Below are 17,296 nucleotides of genomic sequence, written 5' to 3'. Positions count from 1 at the left end.
CCCATAAAACACAGCCAGAAGCAAACTGCAAAGCCAAAACTTTGCATTATCTTCCTGAAAATTACAATTTTTGAAAAATGCATACCATAAAAGGTTTAAGACTTACTTAAATGATGCTATTTATTTCACAGTCATCATTCCAAACTTGGAAAATTTATCACCCAAAATGCAATGAAGGCATTACAGCAGTTGAAAATTCTGTGTTTCAAAGCATAGGAGAATGCATTTATCATCTAGGAAAGTAGTGGAAAGAAGAAAGCAATAACACATCCCTAAACCCAGCACTCACAAGTCAAAAGCTGCAAAACTAATTATATCCAAAATGTGTGATTATCTTTTTAAATTTCATCATCTTTCAGGAGACAATGAATATAGACAACAGGATCTCCTAAATTTAACCTGGATTTCAAACCTTCGACTCATTCTCTCAACTTTTCACTTGGATCTGTGCATAATTAAATTTGATGAAATGATATAGTATCTATCACTTTCAACTCATTTGTTTTCTGAACCAGATGACAGAGAAACAGTCTTCCCTCTTCCTTGTTTTACCTCTGCAAAAGCACTTAGTTTATTTTTTCTGCCCGGAATGCCTTCCCGTTTTGCCTCCATTAAGACACTGAAAATCAAGAAATCACAGATCTGGAAGACATCTTAACCGAATCTAAGCCCTGCTCTCAGCCAGAAACTCTCTCGCAGTTTTATCTAATCTTACCCAATATAGTAATCATACTCAGTTCACATACCCCTCATATCTCTACTCAAACACTTTTGCCTCTCAAGTGTGACCTTCTTGAGGACAGGGTCCATAGATCCACCTTGTCCCTCTCCAGTCCTGTACCTCGACAGTGTCTAGCTCCCAGTGAGGTCAGTAAGTATCTCATGAGTGGTATCCTATTGTAAAGCCAATACATAATCATTCACTCTAGCCCATTCTATAAGCGTTTTCCCCCTTTGCTTGGAAACTCTTTGAAGGTAGAAATTATTTCTTCTTTAGCAGTCCCATGGACCCTACAAGAAATGGGAGAGTTTTTAGATTCACAGATTGAGGTAGCTCATCATATTTTTAATGTATGAGAGAGATACTAAGGTGGAATGGCACTCAAATGAGAAGAAACATTTATCCATGTTCCAGTTAAATACTGATATACACTATTTCTTCAATTTTGTTAATATCTCCCTCTCAAGGTACTGGCTGAAAAGGGGTAAAAAAACAAACAAACAAACAAACAAACAAATAAAACAGGCTCTCCAAACCTAGGGAACATGCCACAGAGCTTCTCAAACAGCAACTACTATTGACTTACAACAATTGTCTTCAAAGATCCCATAGAAAAATTAACAAGAAGTTCTATTTAAGAAAAGAACTTCAAACTAAGTTAAACGTTTTCTCATTCACAGGGGATTAAGGTTTCCTGGTAACTCCAAAGTAAACAGGCACATGGGAATTGAAGCCGGGTGGTTTTATTCTCTCAAAGAAGAAATTGATGGTGAACTAAAAAAAAAAAAAAAAAAAAAAAAAGTACAGAAGCTTCTATATATTTGCCAATAGTTGGTTTCATCTCTGGCTAAATTCCTTCATTCCCCACCTATCATCACTTTAACCATTAAGAAGCAGAAAATTGGAATGACTGACTGATAATCTACGGTGACCACTAAGAGTAGTAAATGCTAAGGAAGGAAACACATACTTACACACTTCTCCTAGCATTTTGATTTCACTAAAGGAAAGAAAAAAGAAAGGTAATGAAATCTATATTTTCACCACTTGAAGTGTCAAAAGACAATTCTTTCAAGAAGGAATTTATACCCAAAGAAATAAAAAACTGCAAAAAAAAAAACTCGTTTGGGATGAGCCACAACTGCTAAACATACAAAATAAGAGAATAACATTCAGAATATTTAATAATTTAATTCAAGGATCATGTTACATAAAGAGTCATAGAGCAACAAAGAGTCCTCCTTAACCACAATTAAGAAAAACAGAAAATATTTCATGCTGTACTAATCCCTCTGCATGTTGGCTGACTACAAACTTCCCACAAAATCTTTAATAGTGACTGAAACAACATTAATGTCAATGGCCAAAAAGAAGAAGGAAATCCCACAACAAAATCTTTCCGGAAAATAAGAACAGCATAAGCGTTTTCCACCTAAGATATTAATAGCAATGACCTTCTTATTCCTTGAATAATGCTGGCAACTGACTAGCAAAAAGAAACACACCCTGAATTAAAAAAAAACTATTCACATACAGTACATATATATAGAAAAAGTATTCATCATACACTAGTATAGTGTTTTTTTCATGTTTTAAACACACTGTGGTATTGCTGCTATAATTTTAATGACAGGTTTTAAGAAAATGTCCTTATGCCTCATCTAAAGAGCACTGTTCCTTTAAAGATAAAATTTAATTTGAGTCATTTGTTGAGGAGTTAAACTACACATAATGCACAAGCCTTTTGAAGAGAGGACAATTATATAACCATTCAAGTAATCGGATGCCTTTTATGTGTTTTAGTCTGCATCTTGATTACAAGGCCCCATGACTTCTCAACTCCATCAAGAAAAGGGGAGAAGATTCCAAGGACACCTGTAGATCAAACTTTGAGAAGCAACACAAACTGTGCCAACTCTCTGTAGGGGCATCTCTCACTTCCAGCGTATCGGGTCATCCCTCTGGTTTTTGCTCCATGTTGTCTTCTGTGGATGGGTTGCGTCTGCTTACTTACAGCCACTTCTCCTTCATAATTCTGGCTTTTCCATGGCCAACTCCATCCCCCAGTTTCTCCCTCACCCATCCTACATCACGACCTTTCCCATTCCATTCCCACCAGCACTCTGGGTCTTAGTCTCCTAGTTTGTTAGAGATGAATCTCATTCTTTGAGTTTTCAGAGCCTATCACACTGGTCATGGCCCGCGCCTATAGAAAGTTCCTCTCTGGATCTGGCACCCACATCTAGGTCCATATGCTGTGCCTGGATGAGCTGGGAAATAGGGCAAGGCAGTGTGGAACATGGCTTGCTCCTCTCCTTCTTCATAACAGGATATGGGGAAAGGCAGACATGTAATGAAGTACATATATTTAAAAGTACTATTCAGAGACACAAGCAAGGTAAGAGTTGAGAATAAATTCCAAAATAATCCACCTTGTCTAAAAAAAAAAAAATGCAAAATATTAAACACATCAAGAAGAAGGTTGCTCTTTTAAAAAAAAGAAAGGGTAAAAAAAAAAAAAATAAAGAGCTAAATACAAAGGGTCCCAAAATTCAAGAAAGAACTGATTCACGAGATTCTAACAAACCATTATTTCAAGTCTTCTAGATAGAATAAAATAAAATATCGGAGGTACAAACTTCAAAATGACCGACCCTCAATATGATTTTGAAACATGCTTAAACAAGTTATAAAGGACGACAAAATCCATGCCATTTATTTTACTGTATTAATTTGGCTTCAGCCTTATAGTCGTCCATCTCATGCACTGTAACAACCCCACTTCAGAGCCCTACTGCGCATAACTTGTAGCTTTAGACAGAACTTCCCTCAACTATAGAAGAATGGCCCACCCAAGAGAGCATGATAATTGCTAAGTTAAAGAAAATCACTTGTGTTTTATTAACAATAGTAAAAAAAAAATAGTCAAAGTCAGAAAAGCACTCTTCAAGTTGGCTGCTACCAACTAGCTGTCTGACCTTGAAAAAACTCAATCCAAGTCTATTCAGAGTGCTGTCCAGAAGGAAAAAAAACACCATCACCATAACCAACTTTAAAAGGTACTAATTCTTCTGTTAACCCATTTTAAGTCAATAAAGCTTAAGCTCTTTACTAACTGTCAGAGCATTCACTTAAGTCACACTAAATGGCACTACACAGACCCATTGTTTTATGGGCTGTAACCCTTCAGCTGAGTCTTTTACCCTAGGTAACCTTATGGAGTCCATAATGAAGAAAGAAAATCATACAGGAGTTTGGACTACTGAGTCACAGAGCCAGGTGAAGTCTTCCAGGGAGATGCTTTCTACACTTTCATATGCGGGTCACCATAAGGGTGACATGTCTCCAAGCCAAATGTCAGGCCAAGAGCTTAGAGTGAGAGACAGAACGTGTGAGCTATATCTAAGTGGGCCCTGACCTGTCAGTCTGAAATCAAGTATCCTCATTTTATGTTATGTCCCTAGCGATGAATTGGGGCCAGCCTTACTCAGCTGGGTGAAGAATGGCAAGAAATGTCAATTCTTCACATCTGTACCAACGCACAGGTTAGGTAATCTTTACCTACTTCTGAATCACATCAATATCACAGATTTTCAGGCCTCACTATCACTATACAGACAAAATATTGTGTCCAGATATTGTTGCCACATGGGACCCTGACCCTGAGAGTGAACAGAATGGTGAGAGGTCTGAAAATTATGTCAGACGATAAATCAGAAACTAAGTATCTTTAGTCTAAAGAAAAGAAGACATAGAGATGTTGTACAAACCATCTTCAAAAATTTTTAGACTTCCAAATGGCAAAGCAAGGGCAAATGGGGAGGGACTTTCTAAAAAATTAGCACCGACTAAAAAATGATCTGCCTTGTATATACCTGGGATCTACTCTGTTTACAAACGCTATGATACAGAAGGAACTTCAGGGCTTGATGGGAAGCAGAACCAGATGACCTCTCAGACTCTTTTCAACAAAATTTTGTATATGCTATAAATTGACAACAATTTATGCATCTGTGAACAACCTCAAACTATTAGCCATGATGATCTGCTTTTCTCCATGACATGGTAGTTGCTGTTAGTCTTGGTTTTAAAAGTATTAGAAGCCCACCATAAGGAAAGTACAGAGAAAGAATAAAAATGAACCATAATCCCACAGCCAAGCCAATCACTGCTATCATTTGGCATAACTTCTGCCCCAATCATTTTTCAAAGCATAAATATATATAAGAAAATTTGAGACAAGCTATTTATATACCTTCTGTCCTGATTTTTATATTTATATGATACTCATTTTCTTAATTCATTAATTACTTACCAAAAAAGCATGATTTTTAATGTCTACCTAATAATACAAAGTTTGGATATAGCATATTTCAAGCATTATATTAAGCATGTAGCTTATTTTTAATCAATTTTAATTTTAATTATTATACATATTACCACATGAACATCCTTTTACAATGATCTCTAGACACCTCTCTGTAGGTGTACTATGTATGTACATACACGACTGAATTTATCTTTCTTAGATATAAAGACAATTTGAATCATATAACAATCAAAGGACATAATTAAATATACACACATATATACCAAAGCAATTGCAAGGCTCCTCTGATCAGAACTAATCAAACTTAATCCCACCTCAGAAATAGTTAATGCCACTATCTTGAAAAATTGCTTCTAATCCCCCAAATATGTTTATATTTGCATATTATCAGTTATTAGTATAATTTTTGTTTACCTGTGCCATGTTAAAATTGCCCTGAAATCTTAATATCAGCCATAAATAAAGAAGTCTGTATCTCAATATTTTTCAATTAAGAAAAATATTGACAACTATAGGGATTAAGGACTTTAATCCATTCAGGGAGAGCATTTTACAAAATAATATAAAAGCCATTTTAAACTAAGACCAATAAATCACTTAACTGGACCTTTCAATTGCCATTCTATCCCAGCCAGGTACACTGCATGTCACTATTTAATCCAGAGTCCTGCCTAGTAACCCTTCTTAAAAAACCAATTTTCATGAATTCAGTTTTTGATTTTCCACATGAACCAGCGCCTTGAGTTTGGTTTCAAGAAGAGAGAATATTCTAACTGGAAAAAACTAAACTTCACCAGATACTGATTTAAGATTATTCACTGAAAAAAATCATAGTAGTAATTAGGGTATACTGACTACCATCAAGCTATGTTTTATAGGAATCTTAATGACATCCCCTACCTGTGGTTGCAGAGAGAGGAATAAAAGACAAAATGGGTTTTCATAAAGCAGTTGTGTGAAATGGCTGCCAGAAATAAAGCCAAAATAGACATGACAATAGAACTCCACGTGATTACAGAGCATGCTACAAACATAGGCCCAACATCCAGGCTACTCATGTCAGATAAAACACCAAGACAACTTAGAAGACCAGAGAATGGATGATGAACAAGTTACTTAGTCTTTTTCTTAATCTTTTCTCTCCCTTATCTGCTAGATAATAGAGAGCAAATTACAAGGCATAAAAATGGTATCAAGGGGTGCCTGGGTGGCTCAGCTGGTTGAGCACTGGACTCTTGATTTCAGCTCAGGTCATGACCTCGGTATCCTGGGATAGAGCCCCACCTCTGGCTCTGCACTCAGCAGGGAGTCAGCTTGAGGATTCTCTCCTTTTCCCTCTGTCCCTCCCCCCACTCTCTCTCTCTCAAATAAATAACTAAATCTTTTTTAAAAACACAGGATCAGGACCCCTGAGTGGCTCAGCCAGTTAATCATCTGCATTTGGCTCAGGTCATGATCCCAGGGTCCTGGAATGGAGTCCAGAATAGGGCTCCCTGCTCAGTGGGGACTCTGCTTCTCCCTCTGCCACTTCCCCATGCTCCTGTGTGCACAGAGTCTCTCTCTCTTTCTCTCATACTCTCTCTCAAGTAAATGAATAAAATCTTTAAAAAAAACAAAACAAAACATAGGATCGATTCCTACCTTTAACAGCTTTTAAAAAGATCAGACAACCTATTTTGGAAGGGTTGTTCTATTTTTCTAAATCTTATAAATGGTCAGTCATCCCTGTTTAGCCAGGGAGAACTGTGACAACAAATTCTCTCACTGAAACTTATTCTTGGGGCCATACTGTTATAATCAGGAATAAGAATTCAACATCTCTGAATGTTAGCTTCAAGACTTAACTGCCTTTTAGTGGTGACATCCATTCCTGATCACCTTTGCTTAAAATTAGAATCAACACTTTAATGCTGCATAACCTTCTCCACACATCTTCAGAACTGTGACACCAAATACTCTTCACTGTATATACACCTTTTTGTAATGTTTGAATTGCAAACCATGTGAATACATTACCTATTAAAACAAACACCAAGATTAAAACTTTAAAATATCTTAATTTTACTTACACAGAATTTAAAATGTTTAAGCATAAAGTCTTAGTGTTAGAGAAAGTATATCCTAGGCTATAGTTAATTGAATTCATTTTTAAATAATTAAACCAAATTTTATTTCTATTACCAGAGGAATATCTATTCAACACATACAAAAATTGACCCATGGAAAAAGTAGAAGCAATTCTATAATTTCTGCTTTGGCCCCTGCCCCAATAAAAAGATTAAAGAAGTCCCTAAGATCAACTAAAACACTCATTTTGTGGTGCAAAGGGAAACAAATACTTCTCCCACAATTTTCCTCAGAAGATTAACACTTGCTACTTTTCAGTCTTAAAATGACAAAAGTAATCTGTTTGCCTTAAAAGGATGAGTTTGAGGGTACTAAAAATACAGCACATAGGCCACCAAACAGTATCTTATTTATGTTAGTCTTACTGTTCTCATGAAAAGCCATAGGATATCGGTCAGTTTTCCAAACTGACATATTTTAAGACTATAAACTATCCCTGCATTAAAAATGTGTGATGTATACTTTGGGGAGAAATAATGTATATAACCTGATGCAATGGAAAACCTAGCTTTCATCAGTTATGATGCTGACTGGATTTTGTCTTCTTCAGCCATTGGGATTCAGGATTCCTAAATAAAGCACTGTGCTTTGATGAGTCACATTCGTAGCACAATCGCTATACTCATCCCCACCTAATATACTGTAACACGTTTTCCCTCCAATCTGGCCATAGTCATCTCACAAGAAAAAAAAGAACTGATTAAAAGGAAACAGGACAGACAGTGAGTAAGCCATGAACAAATGCCCAAAAGAACTGTAAAAATCCTGGCAGATCATTTCCATGTGTTTCAATTAAAGTTGCCATGAGAGGTGGACAGCGAGCTAGAGAGAAATGATAAAGTTGTATCCATTCCTTCCTTTTTGTAAGTATAGTTACAGCCAAAGAATAAAAAGTACAATTACTGGAGATCTTGCAAAGCATTCATACAGAAAAACATTTGGAATGTACCCAATGCAAACAGTTTGATTTATAATTCTATCAGCCAATCAGAGAATATGTAAAAAGCACTTATATGCATTTTTAATATACACACACAAAAAAAAGTCTAAGAGTATATAAATAGTTCTCTTTCAAAGATGGGATGACAGATTACATTTTTTTTTCTTCTGCATTAATTATATATTTGTTCTAGACAATTTAGAAATGACTTGTAATAAGTAAAAAGAATAAATTTAATATAAACGAGTAGGCACTTAAAATGTGTAGATTAAAGTATGATAAATAACCTTTACACTTTGAGGAAAATTTTCTAATTATACTGAATTTTCCTAAAGAATGACTTCCTCCATTAAGAAATGTTTATAGGGGGGCGCCTGGGTGGCTCAGTGGGTTAAAGCCTCTGCCTTCGGCTCAGGTCATGATCCCAGGGTCCTGGGATCGAGCCCCGCATCAGGCTCTCTGCTCAGCAGGGAGCCTGCTTCCCTTCCTCTCTTTGCCTGCCTCTCTGCCTACCTGTGATCTCTGTCTGTCAGATAAATAAATAAAATCTTTAAAAAAAAAAAAAAAAAAAAGAAATGTTTAAAGGTTGAATTGTGTCCCACAAAAAATGCCTATGTTGAAATCCTAATTCCCAGTACCTCAGATTACGACCTTATTTGGAAACAGGGTCACAGCAGATGTAATTAGTAAGATGAGATCACTGGGGTGAGCCCTAATCCAATATGACCATTGTCCTTACAAAAAGAGAAAATTTGGATAGAGAGAGACACACACACACAAGGAGAGTGCCTGTGAAGACAAAGACAGTGATGGGGAGGACACTTCTACAAGCCAAGGAACACCAAAGATGGTAAGCAAACCACCAAAAGCTTGGAGACAGGAATGGCACAGGTTCTCCCTCACAGTCGGCTGTGAGGAACCACCCCTGCTGACACCTTGCTCATGGACTCCTACCTCCAGAACTGTGAGACAGTCAATTTCTGTGGTCACCCAGTCTGTGATACACTGTTTCAGCAGCCCTAAAACTAACACAAAAGGTTTCAAAGCATACCACAGGAAGACACTGCACTCCACTACACCCATTTTTCAGAACTATCTGCCTTTTGGTAGACAGTGCTTACAAAAATCAATCCTCCTCCATATGCTCCTCCTCCTCCCTCCCCATGACAACAGTTTGGTAAGCCTATGTAACCAGTTTTCTCCAATTGGTTATAAGACATGACATATACCTCCAGGTCTAGGCCTAAGACTGGGGCATACTTCCTGTATACTCTTCTTCTTTCTTACCAGCTCCCATTTACACATGGTGCTCACCCAAACCAACCACAAAGAGGAGGTCCATTACTTAAGGAGTAACAGAGCTACTTCTTAGATGGAATCTGGGTCTTTAACTGATAGCATAGGACAGAGCCACCCACCAATGGGGAATATTCTCCTTATAATGTTACAAAAAAGTAAAAGAAATAACTGTTCTTTAAGCCACCAAATCATTGAGTTTCTCTGCTATAACAGGTTAGCCTTTTGCTCTAATAGAGTACCAGGGGAAATAAAACTTTACAAATACACGCGATAAAACAGTATGTAGAAACGAGGTAAATCTCTGAAACAATAAATGTGACTCTACTGGAGAAGTTCAAGTATAAACTAAACAATCACTGCTCCGAATCTGAAACAATGCATTTGATGACCTTAGTTTTAGATTACAATTTAAACTCTTTTGCGAATCTACCAAATCTAATTCTTAAAGATTTCTTATTCTTGAAGATTTTCTTTTAATTTGAAAAATTTTTGTGAGAATAATTAAATTTAGTAAAGCACATTTTATGATTTTATATTTTAATAGTACAAAAATTAACATATAAAAGCCTCACACTCCTTCTCCAATCTCCTCTCTAGGGAAAGCCAGTACAAAGCTTAGATGTTATAAAACAATAAGGGTGATCAAATTTTAAAGTCAACTCAAGAGAGATTTTAATTTTGGTCTGAGATACACACTGAGAATCAAAACCAAAACATATTCTAATAATGACCATATACAGCCTTCATATCTGCCTAACTCTGAGAAAAGAAAATTATTTTCTCATAGATGAAATGACCAGCACTGTGGCCCATTTCTTATTCATAAATACTTCCCAAATGTCATTATCTGAAACTGGAATATGTGTGAAACTAGAAGTCAGCTCCTGGAGAACAATTCAATACTTCTCCATTACTTCATTCTACTGTAGATGAACCATAATGTCTACTCATGTCTGGTCAAAACACCGAAAATTACTCTTTTAGAATTTGGAATGTTTGCCTTTTATTAAGTCACAGGTTTCTTTTCCAGGGTGACTATCCAAAATCTGCATGGACATTTATCAGGAGGACATTCTACTGAACTACAGAAGAACATAAAGAGATGAAAACTATTCCCATTTAGTTATTCAGGGACTTCATTAACCTGTGACCAGGAATGGAATCTATGATTCCAACGCATGGTTTGCTGGACGCACACATGTTCCTGGATTCAAACATGTGTTTCTATTTAAACTGCTGGAATGTCTATATGGCTCCACAAAGGGTGATAAATATTAGCAAATCTTCTAAGAATGAAGGTCCTTTATGACCACATACACCATGTTTTGATTCAGTTTTTCAAATGTCTCAGTCAAACAAAGCTGAACAATCTGCTTTTTCCATCTGTCCACAAGCTTAAAAACAATGAAATAAAATCCTTCCACAGATCACATCTCTCTGTCCCTTCACAGCCAACCCAAAGCAGATCTTTGATTTCTACTATTTGTCTTCTCCTTTCCTCCCTCATGGCAAGCCTGCCTGAGGTACAGGGAAGAGGCTTCTGAAATGCCCAGGTAATGATAAGTTGGATATCAACCATTATCAGATAATGCCAAGTAAGGGGTTTCTGATAAGTACAGAAACTTCAACAGATGAGCCTAAAGAGGGGTAGAAAACTCTGGTCAGACACATTCTATTTGGCCAGCATAGCATTCTAAAATTTTTTAAATTTAAGTCCCTTTAGGAACCCCCCCCAATACATATAAGATATTTCATAAGATATTATATCTCACCATGAACTATGAACTCCACAGATGTATGTGTGCAAGCCAAATGTCACAGGAATTCTTCCAATCCTGTTTAGCTTTCTTACATTTTTTCTTTGCCCAGAATGCCCTCCCAGCCCACCCAAGCCTATGTCTTCAATTAACTACTACTCCTAAGTACTCAAGAAGTCCTTTCTTATCTCCTAGAGCCCCAGTCAAGTGCTTAACCCTCTGCAGCCCCAGACTCTCCTGCTATTTCTATACTTTACTGCCAGACAGCAGACTAATTTCTTCAGGGCAAGGACTATGCCTTGCTCATTTTAGTCTCTCTAGCGTGTGGAATACAGCAGGTGGTAAATACTTTCAGAATGAAGAAATGGCAATACAAGTACTGGCTGAAAATATTTGCTTCCATATTCTTGGCAGAGAATGAAGAAAATGTTGAAGCTAACAAAAAAGAAAAAATGTAGATTACACAGAACAAAAATAAAGAGGCTGTAAAGGCCACATCTGGTTACACACAGGTGATTTCCAAAGGCTTATGACCTTCTACAGCATTATTTAACCTCATCTATAGTTGCTGCTTTATTTCACTCCGGAACATCTGTGTATTTGTTGTTACACACATGCTTTCTGGATCCCAACAACAAAGACACAAATATAATAAATCCAAATAAATGAAAAAAGAACATGAACTTGTGTCAATTTTTTTGAAAGGATAGGCATCTTCTCTTATACAAAACTCTGACTTTAAAATAGAGCTGACTAGGAATAATCAATTGCTAATCATAGTTCTCATATCCATTTTTCAATCAGGTCCACTCCCAGTTCCCTTTGCTAAATATGACTAGCAAGACTGGCTTCAGTGAAGTTCAGAACTCCCAGAGGACAGTCAGGACACACTGGACACCATCACCAATAGTGAGCAAGCAGGTCTAAAGGTTCATCTTTCACTGATAATAGTACGCCACCCATGGTCGTGCTTACCAGAAATGAGGAAAGCTGTGAAGGATTCCTCTCCACGTCCCAGGTCAAGTATGTATATGGGGAAAGAAGCAATGAGGGTAGCCGGGAAAGACAACTAGCACAGCATACCTGGCAGCCTTCACTGCCTCTTTGCCTCATTAGGGTTGCTGAGGAGGAGCAAGAAGTTAGAACGGTTACTTGCCAAACAACATCTCACCCATTCTTTGCCCTGAGCATCTCCACTGTCTCAACAAAACCTATTTGCCTTCATATGGAAGGGGAGCTTTCATGGGCCTTGAGTGTAACCATTGAGACACACTGACTTCTCCTTAATTATCACTAAGAGGCAGGAGTACAAAGCAACTTACCTTCTGAAAAAAGTCTTCCCCACTTTTGCCTTTTCCTTCAGCAGCAGCTGTAAATAAAAACGTATACATTTAAAATAGTTTCTTTTTTTTCAGCCTTTGTATTCAAATGCCTTTCAAGTATCAAGTATGAGAATAACAGAGCAATAAACGAGATGCCATTCTTGCTCTCCCAAAGCTCAGTGCCTACCTGAACAGGCCTCATCTGATGGAAAGTCACAAACAAAAACAAAAACACTAATTCAATCAAATAATTCAGATAATTTCACACTTTTTTTTTTTTTGTCTGAAAGACCCAGGTCTCTCTTTTCACACACAGATGAAAGTAATCGCATCCTTTCATAATTAAACAATGACATGAGCAACTGCAACTACCAATATAATAAACTATAGTGCTCTAAGCACTTCCTATCTGCAACCAATCCCAGGCATGAGGTTGCCTTTTCAATGGGTGGTTCATCCCACAAGGCCTATACTCTTAGCTATTTGTTCTATGCTTTGCAATGACTATATAATCAACCTGGGTTTCAGCTGCCATCATACTACTTCAATTAACTCCTTAATTCACATTTATAAGAAAGAGACAAAACAACATGAGGATGAAACGGTAATAGAGAAGGTCATGCACAACAATAAAACTTCATGTGAGATTAATTTAAAAGTCATTACCTTTGAATAATTGTTCTTATTTCTAAATGGCAGACTATAAATATAGGAGAAACACAGGTCTCTACATTCAAAAGTCTTATAAGTCTGTGAACCTTCTTTTTAATATGTGGAGAGGAGTAAGCAATTTGACTAAAAGAAGAGAGGGGACAAGAACCAATAGCATCTTGCTTGCAAAAGCCTCGAACTGCATTGGGGGACTCAGTTGATTAAGCACCTGACTCTTAATTTTGGCTCAAGTCATAATATTAGAGTCATGAGATCAAGCCCTGTGTTGGGCTCTGCGCTGGGTGTGGAACCTGCTTAAGATCCTCTCTCTCCCTCCTCCTTTCCCCTCCTCCTCCCGGACACCCACCCCCAACTCATGCTCTCTCTTAAAAAAAAAAAAAAAAAAAAAAAAAAGGAAAGCAAACACCAAACAGGTTTCAAATTCAGGTGCAGGGCGGAACAGTGGTGAACCGGAGAAGCACCCCTTGGATAAGACAAGAAAATGAGCTGGCGCAAGAACTCCTAGACAATGAAATCTGGAAGCCATGGTACCCCAAACACCTACTTGTCAATATTGATGAGGAGCACCGTGTGTACATGCATATACATACACACGTGTGTATGCGTGTCCCGGACACTTGTTAAAATTATTAAAGACTCTTGTGTGTCAATTATACCTCAATTTAAAAAAAATTAATGATGACCCAAGAAATGTGGCAGGTCATTCTGTTAGGTGGAAGACTCAAAACTCAAAGAAATTCCCTCAAAGAAATAGCAAGTATTAAAATTAAATTTTTTAGCCAGCTTTAATTTCATAGTTAAATATAAGACACATTCTATAATCTTGTAAAAATATGTATTTTTGTCAACAAGTCATGATCTCAGGGTCCTGGGATCGAGCTCCATGTCAGCTCCCAGCTCAGTGGGGAGTCTGCTTCTCCCTCCCCTCATGCTCTCTCTCACTCGCTCTCTCTCTCAAATAAATAAATAAAATATTTTTTAAAAAAAAGAAACAAAACGAAACGAAGAGCTAAAAAGAAACAAAAAATTTAAAACTCTATGCTAAAGGCAGGCTTAAACAACAGCCCCTCAAAGATGTTCATGCCCTAATTCCTGGAACCTATGAATATCTTACTTTATGTGGCAAAAGGGATTTTGCAGGTGTGATTAAATTAAGGCTGTTGAGCTTGGGAGACAATCCTGAATTACCCAGGTAGGCGCAATGTCATCACAAGGTCCTTGTAAGAGGGAAGTGGGAAGGTCAGAATCCAAGAAGGTGAGGTGACAATAGAAGCAGAAGGAGAGCAGGACACATAACAAAGAAAGGAGAGGTCAATGGAGAAAGATATTAGAGATGCTACACTGCTGGCTTTGAAGATGGACAAAGGGGGCCACAAGCTAAAGAACAGAGGTGGCCTCTAGAAGCTGGGAAAGGCAAGGAAATGGATTCTTCCCTGGAGCCTCTGAAGGGAGGATGGCCTGCCAACACCTTGATATATGCCAGTGAAATCCATTTCAGACTTTGGAACGCTGGAACTATACGAATAAATTTATGTTGTATACCATTATGCTTATAATTTGTTACAGCAGCAAAAAACATAACAAAAAAATGCAAAAAACCCTAATACATAATGCCAATACCATTTAACTTTACTTTCTGTACAAATACCATATCTCCAACAGCATGAACTGAGAACAGAAACTGAGCAAAGACATGTGAGCATTTGAATCACACACTTCCACAAATAGGTTTCCTGCAAGTTAACACTACCAATTATGATTTTCACTTTCTAATTTGGAAATATGTTAATATTAAAACTTTAAAAAAAGAAAAAAGGAAGGGTGACTGGGTGACTCAGTCAGTTAAACTTCCAGATCTTGATCTCAGCTCAGGTCTTGATCTTGGGGTCATGAGTTCAGACCCCACATTGGGTTCCACACTGGGCATGGAGACTACTTAAAAAATAAAAATAAAAACAAATTTTAAAAAAGTTTAAAAAAGGGGCCCCTAGGTGGCTCAGTGGGTTAAGCCTCTGCCTTCAGCTCAGGTCATGTTCTCAGGGTCCTAGGATCCAGCTCCACACTGGGAATCTCTGCTCAGCAGGGAGCCTGCTTCCTCCTCTCTCTCTGCCAGCTTCTCTGCCTACTTGTGATCTCTCTCTGTCAAATAAACAAATAAAATCTTAAAAATTTTTTTTTAAAAACCATAAAAAGCAAATTTGACCAAAACAAAAACAAAAATAAAAACAAAACAAAACAACAACAAAAGCAAAGCTTATACTTTCTAAATAAATTGGAAAATGTGGATGATCCTAGCTAGAGGGGCTACCTAGGCAAGACAAAAGGTCTAGTACCCAAACCTAATAAGTGCATTGGGGGCATTTCAGCTTGGCCGTCTCTTAGGCTTTCTCTTTATCTCTAAAGCAAAAAACAGTTTGAAGGGTCCCTATGTAATGACAAAATTGCTTGGTGATCAAAATTGCATAGTGTGGCACAAAGATCTGAAAAAATTCTAGTGACATTGAGGAAATACTTCTTTGAAAAGAAACTTTAGCGTCAAAGATATTTTCAAAGACCTATGAAGCAAGACAGGCCTATTAAGACGCCTTTCACCCACAGGGAACTCCTTCACAAATTAGAATTCATCATTTTAAATTTCATAATACAAGTACACTTTATTACAGACATTTCCTTTAGGACACTTATTTTGCTCATGATAAACTCATTATGTCACAACCTTGAAATGCCCCTTCATTCCAAGTCCAGCTAAACAGACTTCACAGAATGGCCTTTCAATCCTTGCATGAATAAAAAGAGGGAGAGAGGATTTTCCTTAGACTCAAATTATAATTAACTGCATTCTAGAAAAACATCTAAAATTTAAAAGAAACCTGCACCTTTAGCAACCTTAGGAGATCAAGGGAAAGAGGAAGCAGGGATACTCAATGGCACCAAAAATACTCATACTGAAATTCTTTGGCCTTTTTCCTTCCAAGTATTGACATATAAGAAACTCCAAATCTGAGCCTGATTTCCCCCTAAATCCTGAGTAGTGTCTATTCCTTAAGCCCACCAAGTACCCTAGTAAGAGACTCCGACCAGATGCTTAGTAAGATCATTGTCTCAGGTACAAACCATGGTTAGACCACGTCATAGGCACTATATATATATAGTAACTCTTCCTTATCTCATTCCCATGTTGCTCAGTCTCCTGCCAGCCTTTTACTGACGCCATGCAGGCAAAGCTGTCAGGGCCACAGAAGCCAATTAAAGGAGAAGGACATAACACCAAAAGCATTCTCTCAGCCACCCCAGTGGCAGATCCTCCCTGCTCAAATTGGAGAGCTCAGTTCTCAAATAGTCCAAATTCCTCAGTATTAAAATATAAACTCCTCTGAAGAAGTGAGAGATTGTGCAGAATATTTACTACTCAGTATAAAGTTAGGTATTTAATAAGTTCATTTTACAGATGCAGAAAAGAATAAAAAGTAGTTCCTTCTTTCATTCCACGAATATTTAAGTCCTGTACTGGTCAGTCAAAATTGGGAAGGCCCTGATCTCATTCAACTTACAACCTTGGCCCATATAGCCAGAGTCACCCACTAATAAGATAAAGCCAAAATCAAAATTTAATTTTAGTGACAACTTCCCAAAGATCTTTTCATGGTAACAACTTCATCCAAACCAAACTTAAGAGAAACTTAATTTAGCTATTCTCATTCAGAACAATGTACTAAAAAGCTACTCATTTTACTCTTAATCCAACATTACAGCTGGGCAGCTCCCACCAGGCCTGAAGAACACAGGGTACTTTTAGGAAGACCATATAAGAGTTGGATATAAAAAGAAAAAAAAAACACCATGAGATATGATAATATCTTGACTCAATGGTTGTCTTTTCACTATGGTTGGAGCGGCAAATATTGCCTGTGAAATGAGCCAAGCCATCCTGATGTTGTGACATTCCTTGACCTTTGAAGTCTGACTATATTCCGTGGTATAACAGTTCTGTTGAGTCTTCATATTCTTATAAACCGATACACCCTCATCTTTTTTATTCCACAGTATCATGAACACACACAAAATGATTTAGCAGGCTTTCTCTGTCTTTATAACATGACCTCTGCCTGATGTTCCAAAATTTAGTCA

General features: G+C 37.4%; 1 protein-coding gene across 2 annotated transcripts in view; it reads right to left on the bottom strand.

Annotated features, from left to right (window-relative positions):
• LOC111144875 (BicC family RNA binding protein 1) overlaps window positions 1-17,296 on the bottom strand; it is a 257,684-nt gene that overhangs the window by 162,496 nt on the left and 77,892 nt on the right. For both annotated transcript variants that reach the window (XM_022499445.1, XM_022499446.1), the window contains exon 2: window positions 12,497-12,543. In XM_022499445.1, the coding sequence (XP_022355153.1) occupies window positions 12,497-12,543 (47 nt within the window). The remainder of the gene's footprint in view (window positions 1-12,496; window positions 12,544-17,296) is intronic.

This window comes from Enhydra lutris, unplaced genomic scaffold, assembly GCF_002288905.1.
Source record: "Enhydra lutris kenyoni isolate GAN:26980312 unplaced genomic scaffold, ASM228890v2 scaffoldscaffold12, whole genome shotgun sequence".
Lineage (NCBI taxonomy): Eukaryota > Metazoa > Chordata > Mammalia > Carnivora > Mustelidae > Enhydra > Enhydra lutris.
This window is presented reverse-complemented; position numbering and strand designations above follow the sequence as displayed.